This window comes from Anabas testudineus, chromosome 2 (genome assembly GCF_900324465.2).
Source record: "Anabas testudineus chromosome 2, fAnaTes1.2, whole genome shotgun sequence".
In the NCBI taxonomy this organism is placed as follows: domain Eukaryota; kingdom Metazoa; phylum Chordata; class Actinopteri; order Anabantiformes; family Anabantidae; genus Anabas; species Anabas testudineus.
In genome coordinates this window covers 16,475,709-16,499,868 of record NC_046611.1, presented here as the reverse complement: position 1 = coordinate 16,499,868, position 24,160 = coordinate 16,475,709, and the positions used below count along the sequence as shown (strand labels likewise).

Sequence of the window (24,160 nt, the reverse complement as noted above, 5' to 3'; positions counted from 1 at the left end):
CGGTGTGTGTGTTCCACTTCCTGTTTGGTATTTCAAAATAAAAGCAATGTTCCTTGAAAATAAAAGCAAACCCTTTTAGATTGTGTCCTTCACATGAGCTAATACTTTATCAGTGATCTAAAGTAACTAGGTACATTTACTTTACTTGAGTATTTCCATTCAATTGCACTTTATACTTTTAGTTTAGGGAGAAATTGTAAACTTTTGACGCCACTACATTAAACCTTTACTCCACTTACTCTGCAGGTGCAGACTAATCAGCATCTATCACCTAATTAATATGATATATTAATAATGGACTAACCACATTGCAATACACAAAACAGTTTAAATGGGCTTCACATTTACAAACTGCACACAAATGAACGCATCAACATCCAATAATATGAACTATATCATTTTGTAATAGACTATTCTATGCATAAACTCTGCTACTTAGGTAAAACTAACCAAAACTGAAGCTTTATTATTTTATATAAACTTTATTTAAATTGGGAATTTTCGATAAAGTATAGCAACCTGTTTTTTGAGGGAAATCATGACAGGATGAAATATTTTGGACACAGCATTAAAATATAAAACACATAAATTATACAATAATTCACAGCAGAGTTTATAATAACCTTATATTGAGTCTGGAAGTTTGTTCAGGTCATTTTCATCTGAAAACTATTTTCAAGTGGATTAAGCAGAAAACACTAAAACTTTCTCTCCCATCTGGCTGTGTCCCCAACCTCTTTTGTTTTTATTTTTCAGATAATCAACCAGCCAAGACTAAGACTATACACGCAGCCATAATAAATGTCCTGGATGCAAATTATTCTGCTTATGAATCTAAAATGTGTTATACAAATAAAAACTTTTTGTTTATTTCCACAGCAAATCACTGTAAAATAATGTTTTCATACTATGGAGAAATGTATGAAAAGCCTTGTTTTTACATGTACAATTTGCATTGCACATACACTGAATTACATGTTAAATGAATATTATGTTTCATATATCAGGATGTTTTACTCATAGTTATGTGGAATTGAAATGCATTTGCATTAAAATAAATATTTAATCCATTTAGCCCTTCACTGTGTAATGATTAGAAATACATATATTCGCTCTATTTACTCTACAGTCAACACTGGACTCTTCCTAGAACAAGAACCGAAGTGAAAATGAAGGTTTGAAGGAAGGAAACTACCTAAATTAACAGGAGCGAGGAGACAGTGGGAGGCGCAAACTGCATCATCCGACTCCAAACCGAAAGTAAAGAGGACGAGGAAATGAAATAATCTCACCAGAGAGCACGTATTGTCGTCTCCCGTGCTCCTCGGATTTCATCTAAAAGTCCTATTTATTAGTCTTTAAGTCGGATTTGTCGTCATGTCAAAGACCAGCACTCTGAAAATAAGCAGCGCCAGCGCGGTGAAGGTGAGTTGAACTCCGCGGAGCAGGAGCCGCGACGAGCGGCTGCAGCACAGGTAGAAAAAGGCCCCGGACTGAAAAGACTGTAGAGGACGAGGGGATTTAATGCAGCTACTTTTCTTAAATGTTGAGCCCGAACATGTTGAGAAACAACCAGTTGATAAGTGATAAAGCAGCGGAAAGTCCCCCTCCGAGAGGAAAACGAAAGTAAATCAAAACGGCCTCGTGAGTCAGCAGCTTTAACTTGATGTGACTTTTTGCTCAGTGTTTAAAGTCGATTTCTTCTGTTTGTCATTTTCTGCAGGTGGAGAACTTCCGCCAGTCTCTCTACCAAGAGGTTTGTAACGTTGTGTCGTAGCAGGCTGAAGTGGCACATTTTAGGTTCTGCAGCTCTGATCACGTTTGAATGTTTTGCAGGCAGAGAAGCTGTTCTCCAACCTCATCCCACAGAAGATATTTCAGCTGGACGCTCTGCTCAGGGTCAGCAAGTCCACTGTTCGCCTGTCCTACACAGTAACTGTGTGCAGCCACCTGCAGACCCTGTGTTTGCTGCTTCTGACCCATCCTGTCTGTCATTTCAGGACGATGTCCTCAGCATCACAGACATGTCCTCACTCCAGGCTCCGCTGGACATCCCCATACCAGACCCTCCTTCTCCAGAGGATGAGGTGAGTCCAGCTCCGTCCTTCTGCTGCAGATCCCACATTGAATCCTTCACTAATTCACAGTGATTCTAATGTCTAGAAGAAGACTTCTCACTTTTTAAAATATATTAGCACAACAACCTCCCTTCACTCCACATATAAACAAACAACCTGCACATTTTGAGCTGTCTGTTAACAACCTGCACACAGAGGACAGAATAGACACACAATGCACAATATACATGGAAACAAATCGTTTTGCCTCCTCACAAACCAGCAACACCTGCTGACCCACTCAGGCGTTATTCTTCTTCTGTTTTCTATTTGGTGACTCACAGACACATGCATTATCCCCACCTACTGTCGATACTGGCTCACTGTCTTTTTACATAATGATTTGACTCCGTCTTGTAGAAAAGCCCGCTGTCAAACTCTAGTTGTAAGGTTTTGGGCAGTGGTAGTTACCTTTAGGTGTTTCAGGTAGAAAAAGTTTCTGCCCTCAGGAATGAGAAAGAAAGAACCAAAAGACTGAACCAGCAAATGGTGACATCAAGCTACCAGCAGAAAAATCGTCTAATCGACTCGACGTTTGGTTGACTTAGGTTTAGTTAAAGGTCTCACTTCCAACTTGTACACAACAGGTACATGCTATGTGCAGTTTCTGGTCCTGTGACACTGTGGACCTCTGTTGATTGTGTTTATTATTGTGTTTAATACTTTTACTACTGTAACTGGTTTTGCATTAGATGCAGCTTCTGCCCGACATACTGTGCATGAGTTTCTCAATGTAAAATTGTTTTCCCAGGAGATGGAGACGGACAAGAATGAAGATGATGAGAAGAAAAAGAAGAAACGTAAAGAGTTTTTAGTTTTTAATCTTTACCTGGACTGATAACTTCCTACCATGTACACGATAGACAAGGTGCTTAATTTTGACCGTGTCCCACAGCTCCAAAGTGTGGCTTCATCAAGGGGAACGAGAAGATTATTCAGCTTCTAGACCGCGTGAAACCAGAGATTGTTGGTCTGAGAGAGACAATCATCGCAGTAAGTGAATCACTCTCACTGTAAAGTTTCTAAACATTTGACAAAGTGTGAAAAACTCTCATGTTTCACTGAGAGATTTTCTCTGATAAACTCTCTTCTGCACGTAGGTGTCCTGCTGGATTCAACACCTCATTCCAAAAATAGAAGATGGAAATGACTTCGGGGTGGCCATCCAGGTACACAGTGTGCATCCCCTACACACAGTTTTACAGTTTGATCAACAGATGTGAGGTTTTAATGAATTACAAATGATCCTTTCACCACAGGAGAAAATCTTGGAGAGGATTGCTGCAATAAAAACTAAAGTCGATGGTTTTCAGACCAACATCAACAAGTAGGTTGGATCCGATGCCTGTTTAGAGTTAAAAACAGCTCTCACCTCTCTTACAGACTGTTATGAGACTAACAATGCAACATATTAAGACTATTTAAAGCAGAAAACGTAACACTTAAATATCTGTTATAACATGTGTAGGTACTTCTCAGAGAGGGGAGACGCTGTCGCAAAAGCTTCCAAAGAGACGCATGTGGTGAGTGGTTCTGTCTTGTTTTTATAGATGCATTAAACAGATGCTCCAGTAATTTGGTATGTTACACTTCCATAAAGTTTCAAGAGTTACCTCAGATTACATGTTTATACTATAGTGTATATAGGTTTATAGTATGTGTCACTTCCTTCATGCCTGGAAAATGCTCATGTCTTTGAAATTCCATGATCAGTTTGAAAGTGGTGCACAGTCACTAAGTCAAATTTAGATACTTAATACTTGAGCGATTCAGTGTTGGACTACTGTATATTCCTACTCCACTACTTTATCAGGCTGCCAAATGTTATTTTCAGATAATAATTCTTTAAGCTTGTGTCTCCAACTATGGAGATAAGCGTTTCTTTGTCGGATTGGAAGTTTCTCCTTATTCTGAACTGAAATAAGGAGGCAGCTGCATAAGTAAGCTGCCGTTCCTTCTGGAAAGACGGTGAACCCCAAACCCTGAGCACCTTAAATGGAGCAGCCTGTCCACAATTATTTCACCTCAGGGATTAACAGAAGATATCAAAAATCCCTAAATCCAGGTCAACGTTACCCTCAATAATTCGGGGAACTTTTGGAAAGACTGTTCAGAGCAGCAGGTACACTGAGCTTAACATGAAAAATTGGTGGCCTGCTCCTTTAACGCAGCTTTCTTTCCCTGCAGATGGACTACCGCTCTCTTGTGCGCGACAAGGATGAGGCCATCTACTCTGAGATCAGAGTAATTGTTCTTGACATCCGCGGCTTCTACGTATGTCAACTAACTTGTCAGAAATGTTAACCCCGAATCCTGTCGCAGCCGTTTAAAATAATTTTTTCTACCTCTTCACTTTAGGCCGAGCTTTACGACATTATAAGCAAGAATCTGGAGAAGGTGACCAATCCAAAAGGAGAGGAGAAGCCTTCCATGTATTGAAGCAGGGGGGCGGAGGTACCACTGGGACACATTCTTCTATTGTCCTAATCTTCTTCAGTTTTGTTTGCTTGCTGTGTTCATTACTCAATCAACTCTCTCTTCAGTCAAGGTGCATGTCCATGTAAATCAGTCAGAAAACATTCAGAAAGTTAGAAATGATTTGCTTTTATAAAGTTCAATAAACATAAGAAGTAACTGGAACAAGGTTTTATTTCTTCTGTTGTGTGAAAACACTTTGTTTTGTACCAACATTTGCACTAAATTTTAGTTGTTAAACTATTAATTTAAAAAAATTAAAAACAAGTTTGTTTGTTTTTTAAATGGTGTCATTCATCTTTATTTGTAACAAAAACAGATTTTTCTTTAAGGTGTGATTCATGATAGACATCTTATTTATTCTTGTCTACAGAAACAGCCAATTAGGAATTTTATTACAAAAATATTTTCCTCCCTAAAGGTAAAGTGGGAAGAGTGATAACAACAATAACTAAATCAACTACTGTAGAAAATAAAAAACAAAACTGTCTCAGCATCCAGTGGTTCAGACTTCAGGACCTTCTCCACCAGGTATGAGCTGCACAAAAGAAAATGTGTAATAAAGATAAGAATAATGTATGTGCTTTTAAACTGGCAGAAGACATGCACCAATTTACATACCATGGTGATGTTGTTGCCATTAAGCAGGATCTGGTCCAGTTTGGTAATCCTCCTTCCCTCTGGTGTGATTTCACTGAAACAAAGTTATATCAAGATATTTTAATTTAATATACAATTCAGTATTTGATGCTGTATTTCAAGTAGAAACAAGACGTTTACTTACAATTCTGTGACATCTTCCAGTACCATATCTAAAACAGCAAGTTAAGGAAAAAATCTAGACAAATACTGTGAGCTAAAAAATCAAAGCGCACAGTACAATAAACTGGTTAAAGTGTGAAAGGATACTGACAAAATCATCAAAACCCAGCAGGGTGCCGACGATTTCTTTGTCTGTTTTCATGACAATGTGAATTCGAGAGCCGATACATTTGTCCACAAGCTCTGAGGAATGGAAAAAGAAAGTATGACATCACCCTGTAGTTTAAATTTTGTGCTTTTTCTCCACAAAGCTGATCTGTTGCCCACACTTTTTAGTTTGCTTCTATTAATAATTATGTGTATAGGAGCTGGAATTTGTTAAATAAGAATCAAACACAAAATGTAAATCAAAGATATCCTAGTAACAGACAGTTGAATTTTGGTTGGACAAAACAAAACATTTGATAAAAACAACTGATTCTTATTCTCAATGTATTGACTGGATTTTCTCTCCGTCGAGAAAGTGGAAAAGCAACTGATTTGAAATGAAAACATTTCTAATGATATTGAGCCAAATGTGTGATAACTAAAAATGACTTCTTTACATCTAATTTCACATCCGTTTTATTTTCCCACCTGTATTACTACCAAATGCAATAAAACACTGTTGCTAAGTGCTTTGTTGTATATATTTATAATTTTCTTTAATCATAAAGTCTTTGGATCAGGCTGGATTTAGGTTTCTATTACTAATTCATAATTTTCCCAATAAAAAAACATTTCACATGTTCCCAGAGCTGTCAGTTAAATTTCAATTTACTTGTTTGGTGCAACTAACTTTTTAAAACTTGGAGATTTTAACATACTTATTACATACGTAAGAAATTTACATTTTTAAAAAGTCTTGCACCTCATTAAATGGAAACTTTTTCTTCTCAGGCACTTAAATGTTTTTCTCCCTGTCTTATTAATTTTGTTTGTCTTAACCTCAGTTTTAAGTCGCTTTGAATAAAAGCGTCTGCCAAAGAACTAAATGCACATGTAAAGACATGAAAGAACACTTCCTCCATCAATAATTCACAGTGTTTTATCTTAATTTAATTGATTTCTTCCTTAACGTGTTACAACAAATTAATATTCGTTCATTTATTATAAAATAAACAAAATAAAATCTCTATTTTGAGACATTGCAGGATACAGGTTCTTTTGTACCTGCCAGCATGATGCTAACGTGCACTAGCTAACAAGACAACCTTAATATCTTAACTGTCTGTCTACAAGTCCCACGGACACAGACATATGTTGTTAACGCATCATTAACGGTGTAAAACATACAAACTTTGTAAAATAAGATATTACAAACCCAGTGGAAGCAGCTGTGAAGGATTTGTTGCTGGAGTAGCCGCCATGTTCTTACGAAGAAGACCGAAGCAATCGAGCAGCACCTACTTCTATGATTAGCACACAGACCGAAGCAATCAAACAGCAAACTCTTATTTTAGTACAAAGGAAAACTGCAAACCAACGCAAAGAGTTGATGTCGCCCCCTGCTGCACCGGAGGGTCCATCATGACTCAGAGGGGCCGAGGTAAAAATACAGGTTGAAATACTTAGTATATGTTTTTGTGTAAAGATAAAGCACACCTTAACATATTTATGTAAAACCTTGAAGAATTTTTTATTTTTTTTTAATAGTCTTTCAAACAAACAAAAAGATTTTTTTTTCCACTTAGTTTTTTCCACATACTCACATTTTAAACCACATCTTAAAATAACACATTATATCAGTCAGGTTAATAAAACAGAATAATCAGACAATAAGATATGTGATCAGTATCACTAATTAACAATTTTATAGTAAAACAATTTAATTCACTATTATAAAAATGACAAGTTACATCCTGTAAATGTAAATCAACAATGTAAATGCTTCTAGTAAATGCCTCTCATGTTCACTCTGTACAATCAGATGTGAGGATTCCCTGAAGCCCTATAACAGTACACTCAGTTTACTTTATCAGTTAAAATAGAAACAAAAGCAGAAATGTATCTTTGGATAAAGTGTGGAAGATATTTCTTAAATGTAAATAAAGATTAAAATGATTAAGAACATCTTAAAGAAAGTTGTTCCCTCTTCATTTTACTCCAGACCAAGATGTTCACAGAGGGAGGGGTCGAGCTCACAGAGAACCTCAATCATGTCTGAACTGGCAGCTTCACCTTTCTTCCTCACTGTGTCGATAACCAAACGAGCTTTGTCTTCTCTGTTTTGCTTGGTGTCCACCGACTCCCTCTCAGAATCAGTTATCACCTTTTTCTCCAACAGTTTGTCCAGCAGACTTTTAACAACTGGTTCTGAGATTCCACCAACGAACCCGCTCCGTGCTTTCTTCAGCTTCTCATTTGTAGGGAGATTCAGAGCAGGCTCCTCACATAACTTTCTCTTTCTAGCAACTGGAAGACAAACCTCACTTTCCCAAACCACGAGGGAGCTGTTGGTGTCTCGAAGGAACAGCTCAATATTTTTAATGATTGTTTTTAAGATCACCTGGAATGATGGGATGTAGTTGTCGTCAAACTCCAGATCAAATTCAGCTTGTTTCGGTTGAACTTTAACTGAGTTGTCTTGAGGACAAGTGGACAGTGTGTAAAACTGATCTGGACAAAGTTTACAGTGAGAGGACGTCTCTATGTACCTCTCATCTCCAACTGATGCCTTCCTTTTGCGCTGCACATCTCGGAGCACGATGTTTCTCGGTAGCAACAACACAGTGAGGAAGGATGTGAGATCAGGATCAGCTGGGGGTCTGTAGAACAGCAGAACCAGAGCTCGGACCGGGTCTGGAGGTGAGTCTTCCTCCTTGACATTACCGTAACCAGAAAACCCTGTGGTGTTGATAACAACATGAGTTTCTGTGATCTCACGAGGACTGATATACTCCACGTCTTCATCATCCTTCACATGAGCTACTGACAAGAACTGACATCCACCTGTGGAGCTGATCTCACAGTGAGGGAGGTGAAGCTGACACACAGACTGCTGCACACACGTGATGTCAAACAGGGGTCCTGCAGGCTTCTTGTGATGTTGTCTCAGTAGTCTCCTGTTCCAAGGGACAATCCTGTAAACCACGTCCCCTTCTCCCTTCATGTCAAACATCAGACCTGTCACACTGCACAGGTACAGACCTGGACAGGAGCACTGGAACCTGTAGGTTTCCACGTCTCTATCAACAGTGATAACAGGAGTAAACTCCTCAAAGCTGGTTTTTAACTTCATGTCAGGTGAACTGTTTGATTGTGTTGAGCTGTCGTCTCTTCCACTCAGACCAGGATCTGAGCTTTTAGGCACAGTGTGTGTCATGGTGTTTGTAGTTGACCTGTGCTCAGCTGAAACCAATTCCTCCATCTCATAAATTTCATATGGGGATTCACCTTCATACTGCCCACACATTAACTGTAGGTCATATTGAACTCCACTTCTGCCTTGTGAAGGTGGACGTGAACAGGAACTGTGACAGCTCACACAGCACAGAGCTCTCCTGACCACTCTGACTGCCCTGCTGAACCATGATGTTTCTCCTCTTGTTCTTGTAGCTGATGAATGAGAGTCAGAAGAGTTGCGTGTGCAACAGGAGCAGCTCCCACAACAAAAACACTCATCACACAATGTTGCACTGTGATGCCCAATCTGAGGTTCATTACTTTCTTCTAAGTGAACCTCCATCTCCTCTGGTGTGTTTTGGTTTTCACTTTTGTCTTCTTCAGTCGGAGCTGAGCAGAAAAAGAACTGCCCTCTTCTATTGTGACGGCTCATTTTTTATAAATGTAGAACATGAGACGATCTTCTCAGTTGTTTGTCAATGCTGTTCCTTTTTTGTTGATCAGTGTTTGAGTTGCTGCCACAGCCTGAAATAAATATAAGACAAAATCAAAATCCAGGTCATATAAAGGAATATGTATCATATTCAGTTCAAATCTGTTTAGAAATGCAAAATCAGATAAAACAACAATTATTTAAATTTCTAATTTTCAGTTTACAACATATCATTATTTAAAAAAAAAAACTTTTTTCTTTACTTACACATGATTGAAAACAGATATTTTTTTTCTGTTTTAAATTAAAGTTAAATTCTGTGATGACTTGTTTTGGCAGAGGTGTGACTATCACATCCTTCACATCCTTCCCTTCCTTTTTCACCTAATGAGCCTATTCAGGCCAAAGAGTGGACTAAAACCAAACCTGCAGTACAAATCTGTGGCCTTTGACCAACTATCTTCAGGCTGAAGAAGCTACTTGATGAGTAGTGAAACTTTTCAACCTAACAAGAAGGAAGTGCAGTCACCATGACTCAACTTCCAGATAACTGAGACATAAAATCACTACTACCCCGGGGATATATGTAGCGTATGAGGGAATGTAGGAAGCGAAACTAACAGACAGTAGGTAGTTACGACAGATACATTTCTAACTCATTTTCAAACATTCATGTTCTTATTAAGTTTTAACTTACGATTAGGCTACCTACAATCGACCTACCAGAAATTACAGCTGTTCGGTTTCTGACTCACTTGTGAGCCTGCTTCTTTCTCCTCCTACTAATTTCTGTGATATCTGTCGGTAAATCACTTCACACAGTGGTATGAAGTGTGTTTTTTTCTAAATCTTTATATGTTGTGAGCTAAAAAAACAAATTTTATTTATCATAAACCACGGAAGCCAAACCTGCAGGCTAGACTGGGCCCCAGCTCTACACTGCACACATAATGTCTGTGGTTCATTGCATGTGGACGAGGAGTAAAACAGGATAATATGTGAAATTTAAACACACACTTCCTCCTCTTTTGTAAAGTTTTGAAACTGTTATTGTTGTTGTTATAGTCTGAGCTGAAGCTAAGCTAACTTCCTGTAGCTCCTGCACGTTTGGATCTGGTCTCACCGTCCTCTAACATCTAGTTTAGGTCTCAGTTTTACAACAGCAGGTTCTTTAACCTTCACATTCAGGGTCAGACTGTGGTTTTTAAATTGCTATAAACTGTTTTACACATGCAGCTGCAGCATAACTCCAGGTAAAGAGTGGTGCAAAACAACTTGGTGGAGAGGACAGGTGTCTTGTCTAAAAGTGACTCTGATCCTTTTGATCACTTTCTACTCCTCTGTGAGACCAGTTTAACCAGTGAAATGTGGTTTTCTCATTGTCTTGGTAAAATGGACCAGAGTCACTTCTGAGTCCACTGAGTCATTAGAATAAGTAACATGGAGAATGATCTTGTTTTATATGGGTCCACATCAGTAGTGCAGACAGAAGCAGAATATAAGACAAATGAAACACATTTAGGCAGCGGGAGACTTTACAAACATGAAGACGCACTAACCTGAATCCTGACTTCATGACATATAAGTTTACATCCAACATATTGTTGTCTTAAAGCATTTTACATAACAATGGTTTCTTTTGACCATGGTTGTTTAGTTATGATTTCTTCAAACCTTTAAGTTTTAAACAGACACACCATCACTGTTACCTCAGGGATACATGTAGTGTATTGTTTTGGTCCTTTTTAGCAGTTTGATGCTGAAATAAGCAGCTGAGATAAACTGAGGCCTCTTTAACAGGTCGTGTGCTCCTGTGGACCAGTTTCTGACAGAGTCGTGATCACACTCAGAGTTAAAGAGCTGTATATGTTTAATGTTATGTATGAATTAGAGTAAAAACAAGATTCTGTCATTAAACACTGACTCTCCTGGCTGCTCTCTGTCTTTGTTGAGGTGGTTTCATTCTTCCCTCTGATTCACACTGGTTATTAACCTGCAGTATGTATTTTAAATACAGAAACCAAGAAGAGACTCTCTTCCTTTATAATAAAGGATGTTTCACTGCAGTTTTTTCACTCATTTCTTTTCAGTTCACGATCTACTCACCTGCTCCAACAGACTTTGAATAAACCAGAGGATGTAAAAATCCAAACATCAGATGAAAAAGCGTTACTTAAAGCTGGAAGTCACTTCAGTGTTGACTGGAAAATCCAGAACGGTGAGAGGAAGCGAAACTAACAGACACTAGGTAGTTATCACAGATACATTTCTACCTAATTTACAATTTTATTAAGTTTTAACTTACGATTACCTATGATAAATTACAGCTGTTTGGTTTCTGACTTACTTGTGAGCCTTCTTCTTCCTCCTCCTACTAATTTCTGTGTTATTTGATAAACTCCGTCACACAGTGGTAATCTGCATGTTGTTTTCTCATTGGTGATCAACTGGCTCCAGAATCCTAAATAAATAAAACAATGCCAACGATGCGCACAGTACTGGAAACTGTGTTCTCCTTCAGTCTTAATATTTTCTGGATGTGTCACTTTTGAATCTGCACAAAATCTGCTGACAGTCTGAGAAGTGACTTCCTTAATGCAGCAAAGATTCATCACTGAGGTGAACGTAGCTACTGTTTAAAGCTATAAACTAAAATATAGAATATAAACAAAATGAAGGTGTTTGTTTAGGCAATAAGAAATTATTTGTTACTGTTGTAAGCTAAAAAAAAAAAAAACACTAAAAATTGTAATTGAAGCCACCGAGTGCACACATAACATCTGTGGTTCATTACATGTGGGTAAAGAGTTATAGGGGACATGATGTGAAGTGAGATTTAAAGACACACACACTTCTGTTATTGTTGTTGTTATAGTCTGAGCTGAAGCTAAGCTAACTTCCTGCAGCTACTGCACGTTTGGATCTGGTCTCACCGTCCTCAAACATCTGGTTTAGGTCTCAGATGTACAACAGCAGGTTCTTTAACCTTCACATTCAGGGTCAGACTGTGGTTTTTAAATTGCTATAAACTGTTTTACACATGCAGCTGCAGCATAACTCCAGGTAAAGAGTGGTGCAAAACAACTTGCCTGTCATCAGTTTAGTTCTAGTTTCAAATGTCTGTGTGAAAACCATCAGTAGTAGTAACAACAACAGAAACAACAATCATAAATACTACATAACAGACTAAAAAAACAAAAACAGTCATTGTAAATGTGTGTTCTGGGTGTGAATATGTTACAGGTCCTAGGAATGGTACCACAGCAACAATGGCTGAGACACAATCTGGAAAACACAGGAAAGTTGTGGCAGCAATGAAGACACGGAGCGCTCAGTTCATCCTCCAGACTGCATCTTTATCAAGTAGGTAGAACAGTTACATTCTTCACAGTACATACAATATTTGTGTCTTTTTCAATCTGACATTTGTGCTCACACTGTCCATAACCTCAATTCTTGACATTTTCCATACATCACTTTCACAGTTTCTTGTATAACACTATTGTATTCTAAGAAATACTCTTCTTCAGTTCAACAAAAGTGCACATCATCACTTGTATTTAGTGGTCGAGGACATACTATCATCACATAGTATAATTCACAGTGTTACTCGACTGTACTTTAGCATACTACCCACAGATGCTTGACTTTACTGGAGTAAAACACTTATTTTTGGACACATGTACCACTGATGGAAATGTAAAACCTCTCAGTACATTCACAGAAACTCAACTCTTAACTGTAATAAACTATACATTTATATACGTCCATACATTCTCAAAAAGTGAAGTAGAGTAAGTTAATAAGACTTCTCCCATGTCAGTAAGTGAACAGGAGCTGAATCATTAGAGTGCGAGATAAACAAAACTAGTGACCTGCCTGCAAGACAACGCTGAGGGACGCAATAACCTGTAGTGCCACATCTGTCGGTAAATACCGTCGTCGAGTTCACGCCGTCTTTCCAAACTCTTAAACTTGGCACAACTCTCCAAAAGTAACCTTAAGGCAACGTAATTACACTTGTCTCACAAAATAAAGGCTTGAGAGGTAGTTTATGGTTGTTTTCAACCGAATACTAACCTGGAAAACACAGGAAAGTTGTAGCAGCAATGAAAACACGGAGCGCTCAGTTCATCCTCCAGACTGCATCTGAGGGTGGAGGAGTCCCAAAAAACAACCGAGGTGCAACTGCTCCTGTTTGCAAAGTTCCTACCTGAGGTGCTGCTCATGCTTATTGTTTTAATACACAATACATCTGAAAACCCTGTGTGTTACCATTCTGGGTGTGAATATAATACAAAGTTTGTTGTGAGACACATTTAGTTTGTTTTAAGTCAACATAGAGACTTCTCACAGATGATCTCAGATCACAGGATTAAACTCAACTCAGGTCTGAACGCTGTCACAAAGAAAGACAAGAGTTTTTAAATTAAGTAGATTAAAATAAATGAGCAAGAAATTCTTTATGTGTCGACTGATGGTAAAAATATTCCAATAATTTTCCAGAGATTTTCCACAGTAAGTTTAAAACACATTCATTCACCCAGCGTCCAGCAGATGGAGATATTTAACTAGTGATGACAGAGAAGTGATGAGTTGATGTTGTCAGAGTGGAGTTGATCGTCTACCTGAGTGAGCAGGTTTGTTCAGGTTCAAAATATTAGATAAAGAAGAAGGATAAACATATGATATTGATCTGGGGCTGTTCATCATATCACACTTTAGTCCAGAACGATTCCTGATTCTCATATTTAAGGTTTAGTTTTGAACCAAATATCAATGTTTCTACTTTTTAATTTTCTCCACTTGTCACAACAGGAAAAGTACAATTCTCTTAGCTCAGTACAGTAAAATCACAGTAAAGACATTTCTATGTCTCTCAGTCACAGGACGGTCCGTTTCTAATCAGCAGGTCAGCATTTACTCTGCTCTGTCCGACCTTTTCATGTGGATCAGATGGATTCAGATCTGATTAAGAGTATATCAGTCATCTCTGAACTGGCAGCTTCACCTTTCTTCTTCACTGTGTTGATAACAAAACAAGCTTCGTCTCTAGTTTTTCGTCCACTGACTCCCTCTCAGAACCACTTATCATCCGTTTCTCCAGCAGAACATGTTCTGAGACGTCCAACAGCCTGTTGTAGTTTTTTCACTTCAGTTTTTGAATACTTTGTTTAACCACATGTTCAAATAACACAATCTGTCAGTCAGGTTAATAAACAGGATAATCAGACAATAAGATTTGTGATCAGTATCATTAATTAACTATTATATAGTAAAACAATTTAATTCACTATAAGAAAAATGACGAGTTACTTCCTGTAAAATGTAAATCAACAGACACTATTGTCAGTCAGCAGATGGCTCTGAAGCTGCTTCTAGTTTCCTCTCATGTTCACTCTGTACAATCAGATGTGAGGATTCCCTGAAGCCCTATCACAGTACACTCAGTTTACTTTATCAGTTAAAATAGAAACAAAAGCAGAAATGTATCTTTGGATAAAGTGTGGAAGATATTTCTTAAATGTAAATAAAGATTAAAATGATTAAGAGCATCTTAAAGAAAGTTGTTCCCTCTTTATTTTACTCCAGACCAAGATGTTCACAGAGGGAGGGGTCGAGCTCACAGAGAACCTCAATCATGTCTGAACTGGCAGCTTCACCTTTCTTCCTCACTGTGTCGATAACCAAACGAGCTTTGTCTTCTCTGTTTTGCTTGGTGTCCACCGACTCCCTCTCAGAATCAGTTATCACCTTTTTCTCCAACAGTTTGTCCAGCAGACTTTTAACAACTGGTTCTGAGATTCCACCAACGAACCTGCTCCGTGCTTTCTTCAGCTTCTCATTTAAAGGGAGATTCAGAGCAGACTCCTCACATAACTTTCTCTTTCTAGCACCTGGAAGACAAACCTCACTTTCCCAAACAGTGAGGGAGCTGTTGGTGTCTCGAAGGAACAGCTCAATATTTTTAATTATTGTTTTTAAGATCACCTGGAATGAAGGGATGTAGTTGTCGTCAAACTCCAGATCAAATTCAGCTTGTTTCGGTTGAACTTTAACTGAGTTGTCTTGAGGACAAGTGGACAGTGTGTAAAACTGATCTGGACAAAGTTTACAGTGCGAGGACGTCTCTATGTACCTCTCATGTCCAACTGATGCCTTCCTTTTGCGCTGCACATCTCGGAGCACGATGTTTCTCGGTAGCAACAACACAGTGAGGAAGGATGTGAGATCAGGATCAGCTGGGGGTCTGTAGAACAGCAGAACCAGAGCTCGGACCGGGTCTGGAGGTGAGTCTTCCTCCTTGACATTACCGTAACCAGAAAACCCTGTGATGTTGATAACAACATGAGTTTCTGTGATCTCACAAGGACTGATATACTCCACGTCTTCATCATCCTTCACATGAGCTACTGACAAGAACTGACATCCACCTGTGGAGCTGATGTCACAGTGAGGGAGGTGAAGCTGACACACAGACTGCTGCACACACGTGATGTCAAACAGGGGTCCTGCAGGCTTCTTGTGATGTTGTCTCAGTAGTCTCCTGTTCCAAGGGACAATCCTGTAAACCACGTCCCCTTCTCCCTTCATGTCAAACATCAGACCTGTCACACTGCACAGGTACAGACCTGGACAGGAGCACTGGAACCTGTAGGTTTCCACGTCTCCATCAACAGTGATAACAGGAGTAAACTCCCCAAAGCTGGTTTGTTCCTGGTTTGATTGTGCTGAGCTGTTATCTCTTCCACTCAGACCAGGATCTGAGCTTTTAGGCACAGTGTGTGTCACGGTGTTTGTAGTTGACCTGTGCTCAGCTGAAACCAATTCCTCCATCACCTCCATATCATCACTGTCACCTGTGGATTCACCTTCAGACTGCACAGATAAAACCTCCACTTCATGTTGAACTACACTTCTTTGATCACATTTATGAAACTGAGTTTCATGTACGACATTAGGAGAAGAACGTACAGGGGACTTACTAAATTTATGTGAATGCGGCTGGCGTGAAAAATACGCAAGGTACATATTAGGTTCCTCACTTGAGCTGGTGGAAGGCCTACGACTGACACGGTGCAGAGCTTCATGTCTATCAAAACGTTCACAACGTTTCGCCAACAGACTTCTGCCTGATGAAGGTGGACGTGAACAGGAACTGTGACAGCTGACAGGAAAATGTTGTGCTGTTTTTCTTCCCCTCTTATCTGCAAATGGCTCAGTTACCTCAAACCTAGTTGAAGTAGGTGAAGTTAACCTGGGACTTGGTTGGAAAAAGGAATAATCTCTTTCAGACTCCACAGACAAACGCTCCATTGCTTCTTGAACTTCAGTCTCTTGACTTCTGCCTGATGAAGATGGACGTGAACAGGAACTGTGACAGCTCACACAGCACAGAGCCCTCCTGACCACTCTGACTGCCCTGCTGAACCATGATGTTTCTCCTCTTGTTCTTGTAGCTGATGAATGAGAGTCAGAAGAGCTGCGTGTGCAACAGGAGCAGCTCCCACAACAAAAACACTCATCACACAATGCTGCACTGTGATGCCCAATCTGAGGTTCATTACTTTCTTCTAAGTGAACCTCCATCTCCTCTGGTGTGTTTTGGTTTTCACTTTTGTCGTCTTCAGTCGGAGCTGAGCAGAAAAAGAACTGCCCTCTTCTATTGTGACGGATCATTTTTTATAAATGTATCCCTGAGAACACGAGACGATCGTCTCAGTTGTTTGTCAATGCTGTTTCTTTTTTGTTGTTCAGTGTTTGACTTGCTGCCACAGCCTGAAATAAATATAAGACAAAATCAAACCTTTGATTAGTGTTTCCTGGTCATATAAAGGAATATGTATCATATTCAGTTCAAATCTGTTTAGAAATGCAAAATCAGATAAAACAACAATTATTTAAATTTCTAATTTTCAGTTTACAATACAACATATCATTATTTAAAAAAAAAAAAAAACTTTTTTCTTTACTTACACATGCTTGAAAACAGATATTTTTTTTCTGTTTTAAATTAAAGTTAAATTCTGTGATGACTTGTTTTGGCAGAGGTGTGACTATCACATCCTTCACATCCTTCCCTTCCTTTTTCACCTAATGAGCCTATTCAGGCCAAAGAGTGGACTAAAACCAAACCTGCAGTACAAATCTGTGGCCTCTAACCAACTAACTTCAGACTGAAGAAGCTACTTGATGAGTAGTGAAATGTTTCAACCTAACAAGAAGGAAGTGCAGTCACCATGACTCAACTTCCAGATAACAGACATAAAATCACTACTACCCCGGGGATATATGTAGCGTATGAGGGAATGTAGGAAGCGAAACTAACAGACAGTAGGTAGTTACGACAGATACATTTCTAACTCATTTTCAAACATTCATGTTCTTATTATGTTTTAACTTACGATTAGGCTACCTACAATCGACCTACCATAAATTACAGCTGTTTGGTTTCTGACTCACTTGTGAGCCTCCTTCTTTCTCCTCCTACTAATTTCTATGATATCTGTCGGTAAATCACTTCACACAGTGGTATGACGTGATTTTTTCTTATATCTTTATACGTTGTGAGCTAAAAAATTAAATAAATAAATAAATTAAATTAAAATTTTTTTATTTATCAGAAACCACGGAAGCCAAACCTGCAGGCTAGACTGGGCCCCAGCTCTACACTGCACACATAATGTCTGTGGTTCATTGCATGTGGACGAGGAGTAAAACAGGATAATATGTGAAGTGAAATTTCACATATTATCACACACACTTCCTCCTCTTTTGCGTAAGTTTTGTAAAGGGTATAGTTGTTGTTATAGTCTGAGATGAAGCTAAGCTAACTTCCTGTAGCTACTGCACGTTTGGATCTGGTCTCACCGTCCTCAAACATCTGGTTTAGGTCTCAGTTTTACAACAGCAGGTTCTTTAACCTTCACATTCAGGGTCAGACTGTGGTTTTTAAATTGCTATAAACTGTTTTACACATGCAGCTGCAGCATAACTCCAGGTAAAGAGTGGTGCAAAACAACTTGGTGGAGAGGACAGGTGTCTTGTCTAAAAGTGACTCTGATCCTTTTGATCACTTTCTACTCCTCTGTGAGACCAGTTTAACCAGTGAAATGTGGTTTTCTCATTGTCTTGGTAAAATGGACCAGAGTCACTTCTGAGTCCACTGAGTCATTAGAATAAGTAACATGGAGAATGATCTTGTTTTATATGGGTCCACATCAGTAGTGCAGACAGAAGCAGAATATAAGACAAATGAAACACATTTAGGCAGCAGGAGACTTTACAAACATGAAGACGCACTAACCTGAATCCTGACTTCATGACATATAAGTTTACATCCAACACATTGTTGCTTTAAGGTATTTTACATAACAAAGGTTTCTTTTGACCACTTTTAAGATAATTTAGTTATAATTTCTTTAAACCTTTAAGTTTTAAACAGACACACCATCACTGTTACCTCAGGGATTTATGTAGTGTATTGTTTTGGTTCTTTATAGCAGTTTGATGCTGAAATAAGCAGCTGAGATAAACTGAGGCCTCTTTAACAGGTCGTGTGCTCCTGTGGACCAGTTTCTGACAGAGTCGCGATCACACTCAGAGTTAAAGAGCTGTATATGTTTAACGTTATGTATTAATTAGAGTAAAAACAAGATGCTTTCATTAAACACTGACTCTCCTGGCTGCTCTCTGTCTTTGTTGAGGTGGTTTCATTCTTCCCTCTGATTCACACTGGTTATTAACCTGCAGTATGTATTTTAAATACAGAAACCAAGAAGAGACTCTTCCTCTATAATAAAGGATGTTTCACTGCAGCTTTTTCACTCACTTCTTTTCAGTTCACAATCTACTCACCTCCTCCAACAGACTTGAAATAAACCAGAGGATGTAAAATCCCAACATCAGATGAAAAAGCGTTACTTAAAGCTGGAAGTCACTTCAGTGTTGACTGGAAAATCCAAAACGATGAGAGGAAGCGAAACTAACAGACACTAGGTAGTTACGACAGATACATTTCTAACTCATTTTCAAACATTCATGTTCTTATTAAGTTTTAACTTACGATTACCTATGATAAATTACAGCTGTTTGGCTTCTGACTTACTTGTGAGCCTCCTTCTTCCTCCTCCTACTAATTCCTGTGTTATCTGCTGATAAACTCCGTCACACAGTGGTAATCTGCATGTTGTTTTCTCATTGGTGATCAACTGGCTCCAGAATCCTGAAAAACATGAGAGCAGGAAATAAAACAATGCCAAAGATGCGCACAGTACTGGAAACTGTGTTCTCCTTCAGTCTAAATCTTTTCTAGATGTGTCACTTTTGAATCTGCACAAAATCTGCTGACAGTCTGAGAAGTGACTTCCTTAATGCAGCAAAGATTCATCACTGAGGTGAACGTAGCTACTGTTTAAAGCTATAAACAAAAGACAAAACCAGATGAGATCAAACAGCTTAATAAAGTTGAGCAATGTGTAAATGAACTCTGGATGGCCTTTCTCTTACATCTAGTGCAACAGTAAAAGACCTTGGTGTGATTCTAGATTCCAGTCTTTCATTTGAAGCTCATGTAGATAATGTCACCAGGACAGCTTTCTTTCACCTCAGAAATATTGCCAAGATAAGGAATATTTTATCACTAAATGATGCAGAAAAATTAGTCCATGCTTTCATCACCTCTAGGTTGGACTACTGTAATGCCTTACTGTCTGGCTGTTCAACCAGGTGCATAAACAAGCTTCAGTTAGTTCAGAATGCAGCAGCGAGAGTCCTCACTAGAACCAGAAGATACGATCACATCTCGCCTATCTTATCTACACTTCGTTGGCTCCCTGTGAAATTTCACATTGATTTTAAAATACTACTTTTGACATTTAAAGCATTAAATGGTCTCGCGCCGCAGTATCTAAGTGAACTGCTAGTGTCTTATGATCCACCACGCCTACTTCAATCAAAGGATGCTGGCTGCCTGTCAGTACCTCGTATCATAAAAACTACAGCTGGGGGCAGAGCCTTTTCTTACAAAGCCCCAAAGTTATGGAATAGCCTGCCAAATAGCGTTCGGGACTCAAACACAGTCTCAGTATTTAGGTCTAGGTTAAAAACCTATTTATTTAGTCAAACATTTCTGTAAGTAGATTTGCCTTAGGGAAGGACTCATGGACGTAGAGCATTATCGTGAACTGGTATGTTTAGATGCCGTCTTCCCCACTCTCACTGATCACTCAGGTTTGTTGATGGTGAAGTGTTCGGTTGCTCTACATCCCAGGGAGCCCTCACGTCTGTGTTTCCTTCTGGCCCACCGTTTTAGTTAGGCTGTCATAATTAGTCCTGCCGGAGTCCCTGCTGCACTACACTAAATATACATTCACCTCAAACTTTATCTTACTGTGAATACAACTAACTGCCATCTCTCTCTTTCTCTACCTCTCCATTTCCCTCTTTACTGTCTCTCTGTCGAGCTACACGTCGTTCCACCCTTTGCCCTCTGGACCTGTCTGACTCGTCCTGATGCCCAACTTCTGGCTGGAGATCTCGTCGCCTGGATCCACCGTTTGCCCTATGGGATGCGTGTGGAGACTGGAGTTGGTCACACACTACTATGAAGTCAGTCCTGGCCTCGGAGGACGTCGGCAGCTGTTTCTCGGAGGTCTCGACTCAACGCTCGATAGTCCAGGAATGGAACAAGTCTGCCTGCAATAACTAACTGGACTCCACATTAACTTAAAGACATTAACTGTTATACTAGACTTCCTGTTGCCTTCTCAGGGAGTTTTTCCTTGCCACTGTCGCTCTCGGCTTGCTCATCAGGGACAATATGCTTATATGATTCATACACATTCACTGTTCATGTACTGTTCTTTGGTTGTGTAAAGCTGCTTTGTGACAATGTCAATTGTAAAAAGCGCTCTACAAATAAATTGAATTGAATTGAATTGAAATATAGAATATAAACGAAATGAAGGTGTTTTGTTTAGGCAATATGAAATTATTTGTTACTGTTGTAAGCTAAAAAAAAAAAAAACACTAAAAATTGTAATTGAAGCCAAACCTGCAGGCTAGACTGGGCCCCAGCTCCACACTGAGTGCACACATAACATCTGTTGTTCATTACATGTGGGTAAAGAGTTATAGGAGACATGATGTGAAGTGAGATTTAAAGACACACACACTTCTGTTATTGTTGTTGTTATAGTCTGTGCTGAAGCTAAGCTAACTTCCTGCAGCTACTGCACGTTTGGATCTGGTCTCACCGTCCTCAAACATCTGGTTTAGGTCTCAGATGTACAACAGCAGGTTCTTTAACCTTCACATTCAGGGTCAGACTGTGGTTTTTAAATTGCTATAAACTGTTTTACACATGCAGCTGCAGCATAACTCCAGGTAAAGAGTGGTGCAAAACAACTTGCTTGTCATCAGTTCAGTTCTAGTTTTAAACGTCTGTGTGAAAACCATCAGTAGTAGTAACAACAACAGAAACAAATGCTACATAACAGACTAAAAAAATAAACCAGTCATTGTAAATGTGTGTTCTGGTTGTGAATATAATACAAAGTTTGTTGTGAGACACATTTAATTTGTTTTAAGTGAGTCAACATAGAGACTTCTCACAGATGATCTCAGATCACAGGATTAAACTCAACTCAGGTCTGAACGCCGTCACAAAGAGTGACAAGAGTTTTTAAATTAAGTACATTTAAATAAATTAGCAAGAAATTCTTTATGTGTCGATTGATGGTAAAAATATTCCAATAATTTTCCAGGGATTTTACAGAGTACGTTTAAAACCCATTCATTCACCCAGCGTCCAGCAGATGGAGATATTTAACTAGTGATGACAGAGAAGTGACGAGTTGATGTTGACAGAGTGGAGTTGATCGTCTACCTGAGTGAGCAGGTTTGTTCAGGTTCAAAATACTGGATAAAGAAGAAGGATAAACATATGATATTGATCTGGGGCTGTTCATCTAAACAGAGCCTATGGTAACTTTATTTACTCAGCTACTGTTTTAGTCCAGAACGATTCCTGATTCTCATATTTAAGGTTTAGTTTTGAACCAAATATCAATGTTTCTACTTTTTAATTTTCTCCACTTGTCACAACAGGAAAAGTACAATTCTCTTAGCTCAGTACAGTAAAATCACAGTAAAGTCGTTTCTATGTCTCTCAGTCACAGGACGGTCAGTTTCTAATCAGCAGGTCAGCATTTACTCTGCTCTGTCCGACCTTTTCATGTTGATCAGATGGATTCAGATCTGATTACGAGTATATCAGTCATCTCTGAACTGGCAGCTTCACCTTTCTTCCTCACTGTGTTGATTACAAAACAAGCTTTGTCTCTAGTTTTTCGTCCGTTTTCTGTCTGTCAGGTTAATAAACAGGATAATCGGGCAATAAGATTTGTGATCAGTATCATTAATTAACTATTATATAGTAAAATTTAAGTCACTATAAGAAAAATGACAGTTACATCCTGTAAAATGTAAATCAACAGACACTATTGTCAGTCAGCAGATGGCTCTGAAGCTGCTTCTAGTTTCCTCTCATGTTTACTCTGTACAATCAGATGTGAGGATTCCCTGAAGCCCTATAACAGTACACTCAGTTTACTTTATCAGTTAAAATAGAAACAAAAGCAGAAATGTATCTTTGGATAAAGTGTGGAAGATATTTCTTCAATGTAAATAAAGATTAAAATGATTAAGAGCATCTTAAAGAAAGTTGTTCCCTCTTCATTTTACTCCAGACCAAGATGTTCACATAGGGAGGGGTCGAGCTCACAGAGAACCTCAATCATGTCTGAACTGGCAGCTTCCCCTTTCTTCCTCACTGTGTCGATAACCAAACGAGCTTTGTCTTCTCTGTTTTGCTTGGTGTCCACCGACTCCCTCTCAGAATCAGTTATCACCTTTTTCTCCAACAGTTTGTCCAGCAGACTTTTAACAACTGGTTCTGAGATTCCATCAATGAACCCCCTCCGTGCTTTCTTCAGCTCATTTGTAGGGAGATTCAGAGCAGACTCCTCACATAACTTTCTCTTTCTAGCGACTGGAAGACAAACCTCTCTTTTCCAAACCACGAGGGAGCTGTTGGTGTCTCGAAGGAACAGCTCAATATTTTTAATGATCGTTTTTAAAATCACCTGGAATGATGGGATGTAGTTGTTGTCTCCAGATCAAATTCTGCTTGTTTTGGTTGAACTTTAACTGAGTTGTCTTGAGGACAAGTGGACAGTGTGTAAAACTGATCTGGACAAAGTTTACAGTGCGAGGACGTCTCTATGTACCTCTCATGTCCAACTGATGCCTTCCTTTTGCGCTGCACATCTCGGAGCACGATGTTTCTCGGTAGCAACAACACACTGAGGAAGGATGTGAGGTCAGGATCAGCTGGGGGTCTGTAGAACAGCAGAACCAGAGCTCGGACCGGGTCTGGAGGTGAGTCTTCCTCCTTGACGTTACCGTAACCAGAAAACCCTGTGGTGTTGATAACAACATGAGTTTCTGTGATCTCACGAGGACTGATATACTCCACGTCTTCATCATCCTTCACATGAACTACTGACAAGAACTGACATCCACCTGTGGAGCTGATCTCACAGTGAGGGAGGTGAAGCTGACACACAGACTGCTGCACACACGTGATGTCAAACAGGGGTCCAGCAGGCTTCTTGTGATGTTGTCTCAGTAGTCTCCTGTTCCAAGGGACAATCCTGTAAACCACGTCCCCTTCTCCCTTCATGTCAAACATCAGACCTGTCACACTGCACAGGTACAGACCTGGACAGGAGCACTGGAACCTGTAGGTTTCCACGTCTCCATCAACAGTGATAACAGGAGTAAACTCCTCAAAGCTGGTTTGTTCCTGGTTTGATTGTGCTGAGCTGTTATCTCTTCCACTCAGACCAGGATCTGAGCTTTTAGGCACAGTGTGTGTCACGGTGTTTGTAGTTGACCTGTGCTCAGCTAGAACTATTTCCTCCAT

At 39.2% G+C, this 24,160-nt stretch overlaps 4 protein-coding genes and 1 pseudogene across 4 annotated transcripts; 1 reads left to right on the top strand and 4 right to left on the bottom strand.

The window, feature by feature from the left end:
• The first annotated feature begins 1,229 nt into the window (after nt 1-1,229).
• Nucleotides 1,230-4,757, top strand: psme2 (proteasome activator subunit 2). The gene is made up of 11 exons (XM_026363855.1): nt 1,230-1,425; nt 1,724-1,756; nt 1,837-1,899; nt 2,001-2,087; nt 2,869-2,917; nt 3,013-3,110; nt 3,218-3,286; nt 3,377-3,444; nt 3,586-3,640; nt 4,305-4,391; nt 4,476-4,757. Exons 1-11 carry the CDS (start codon nt 1,378-1,380, stop codon nt 4,554-4,556), a joined length of 738 nt encoding a protein of 245 aa, XP_026219640.1. The 5' UTR covers nt 1,230-1,377; the 3' UTR covers nt 4,557-4,757.
• Nucleotides 4,749-6,842, bottom strand: lsm5 (LSM5 homolog, U6 small nuclear RNA and mRNA degradation associated). The gene is made up of 5 exons (XM_026363856.1): nt 6,718-6,842; nt 5,502-5,597; nt 5,377-5,404; nt 5,214-5,286; nt 4,749-5,130 (listed from the first exon to the last, which is right to left on the bottom strand). Exons 1-5 carry the CDS (start codon nt 6,761-6,763, stop codon nt 5,098-5,100), a joined length of 276 nt encoding a protein of 91 aa, XP_026219641.1. The 5' UTR covers nt 6,764-6,842; the 3' UTR covers nt 4,749-5,097.
• A 358-nt stretch (nt 6,843-7,200) lies between these two features.
• Nucleotides 7,201-9,228, bottom strand: LOC113164233 (NACHT, LRR and PYD domains-containing protein 1b allele 3-like). Its single transcript, XM_026363423.1, has one exon. The coding sequence runs from the start codon at nt 9,169-9,171 to the stop codon at nt 7,495-7,497; it is 1,677 nt and encodes a 558-aa protein (XP_026219208.1). The 5' UTR covers nt 9,172-9,228; the 3' UTR covers nt 7,201-7,494.
• A 4,646-nt stretch (nt 9,229-13,874) lies between these two features.
• LOC113164184 (NACHT, LRR and PYD domains-containing protein 1b allele 3-like) lies at nt 13,875-16,241 on the bottom strand. The gene has a single exon (XM_026363354.1). The coding sequence runs from the start codon at nt 16,201-16,203 to the stop codon at nt 14,755-14,757; it is 1,449 nt and encodes a 482-aa protein (XP_026219139.1). The 5' UTR covers nt 16,204-16,241; the 3' UTR covers nt 13,875-14,754.
• A 6,457-nt stretch (nt 16,242-22,698) lies between these two features.
• On the bottom strand, nt 22,699-24,160 carry LOC113164475 (annotated as a pseudogene).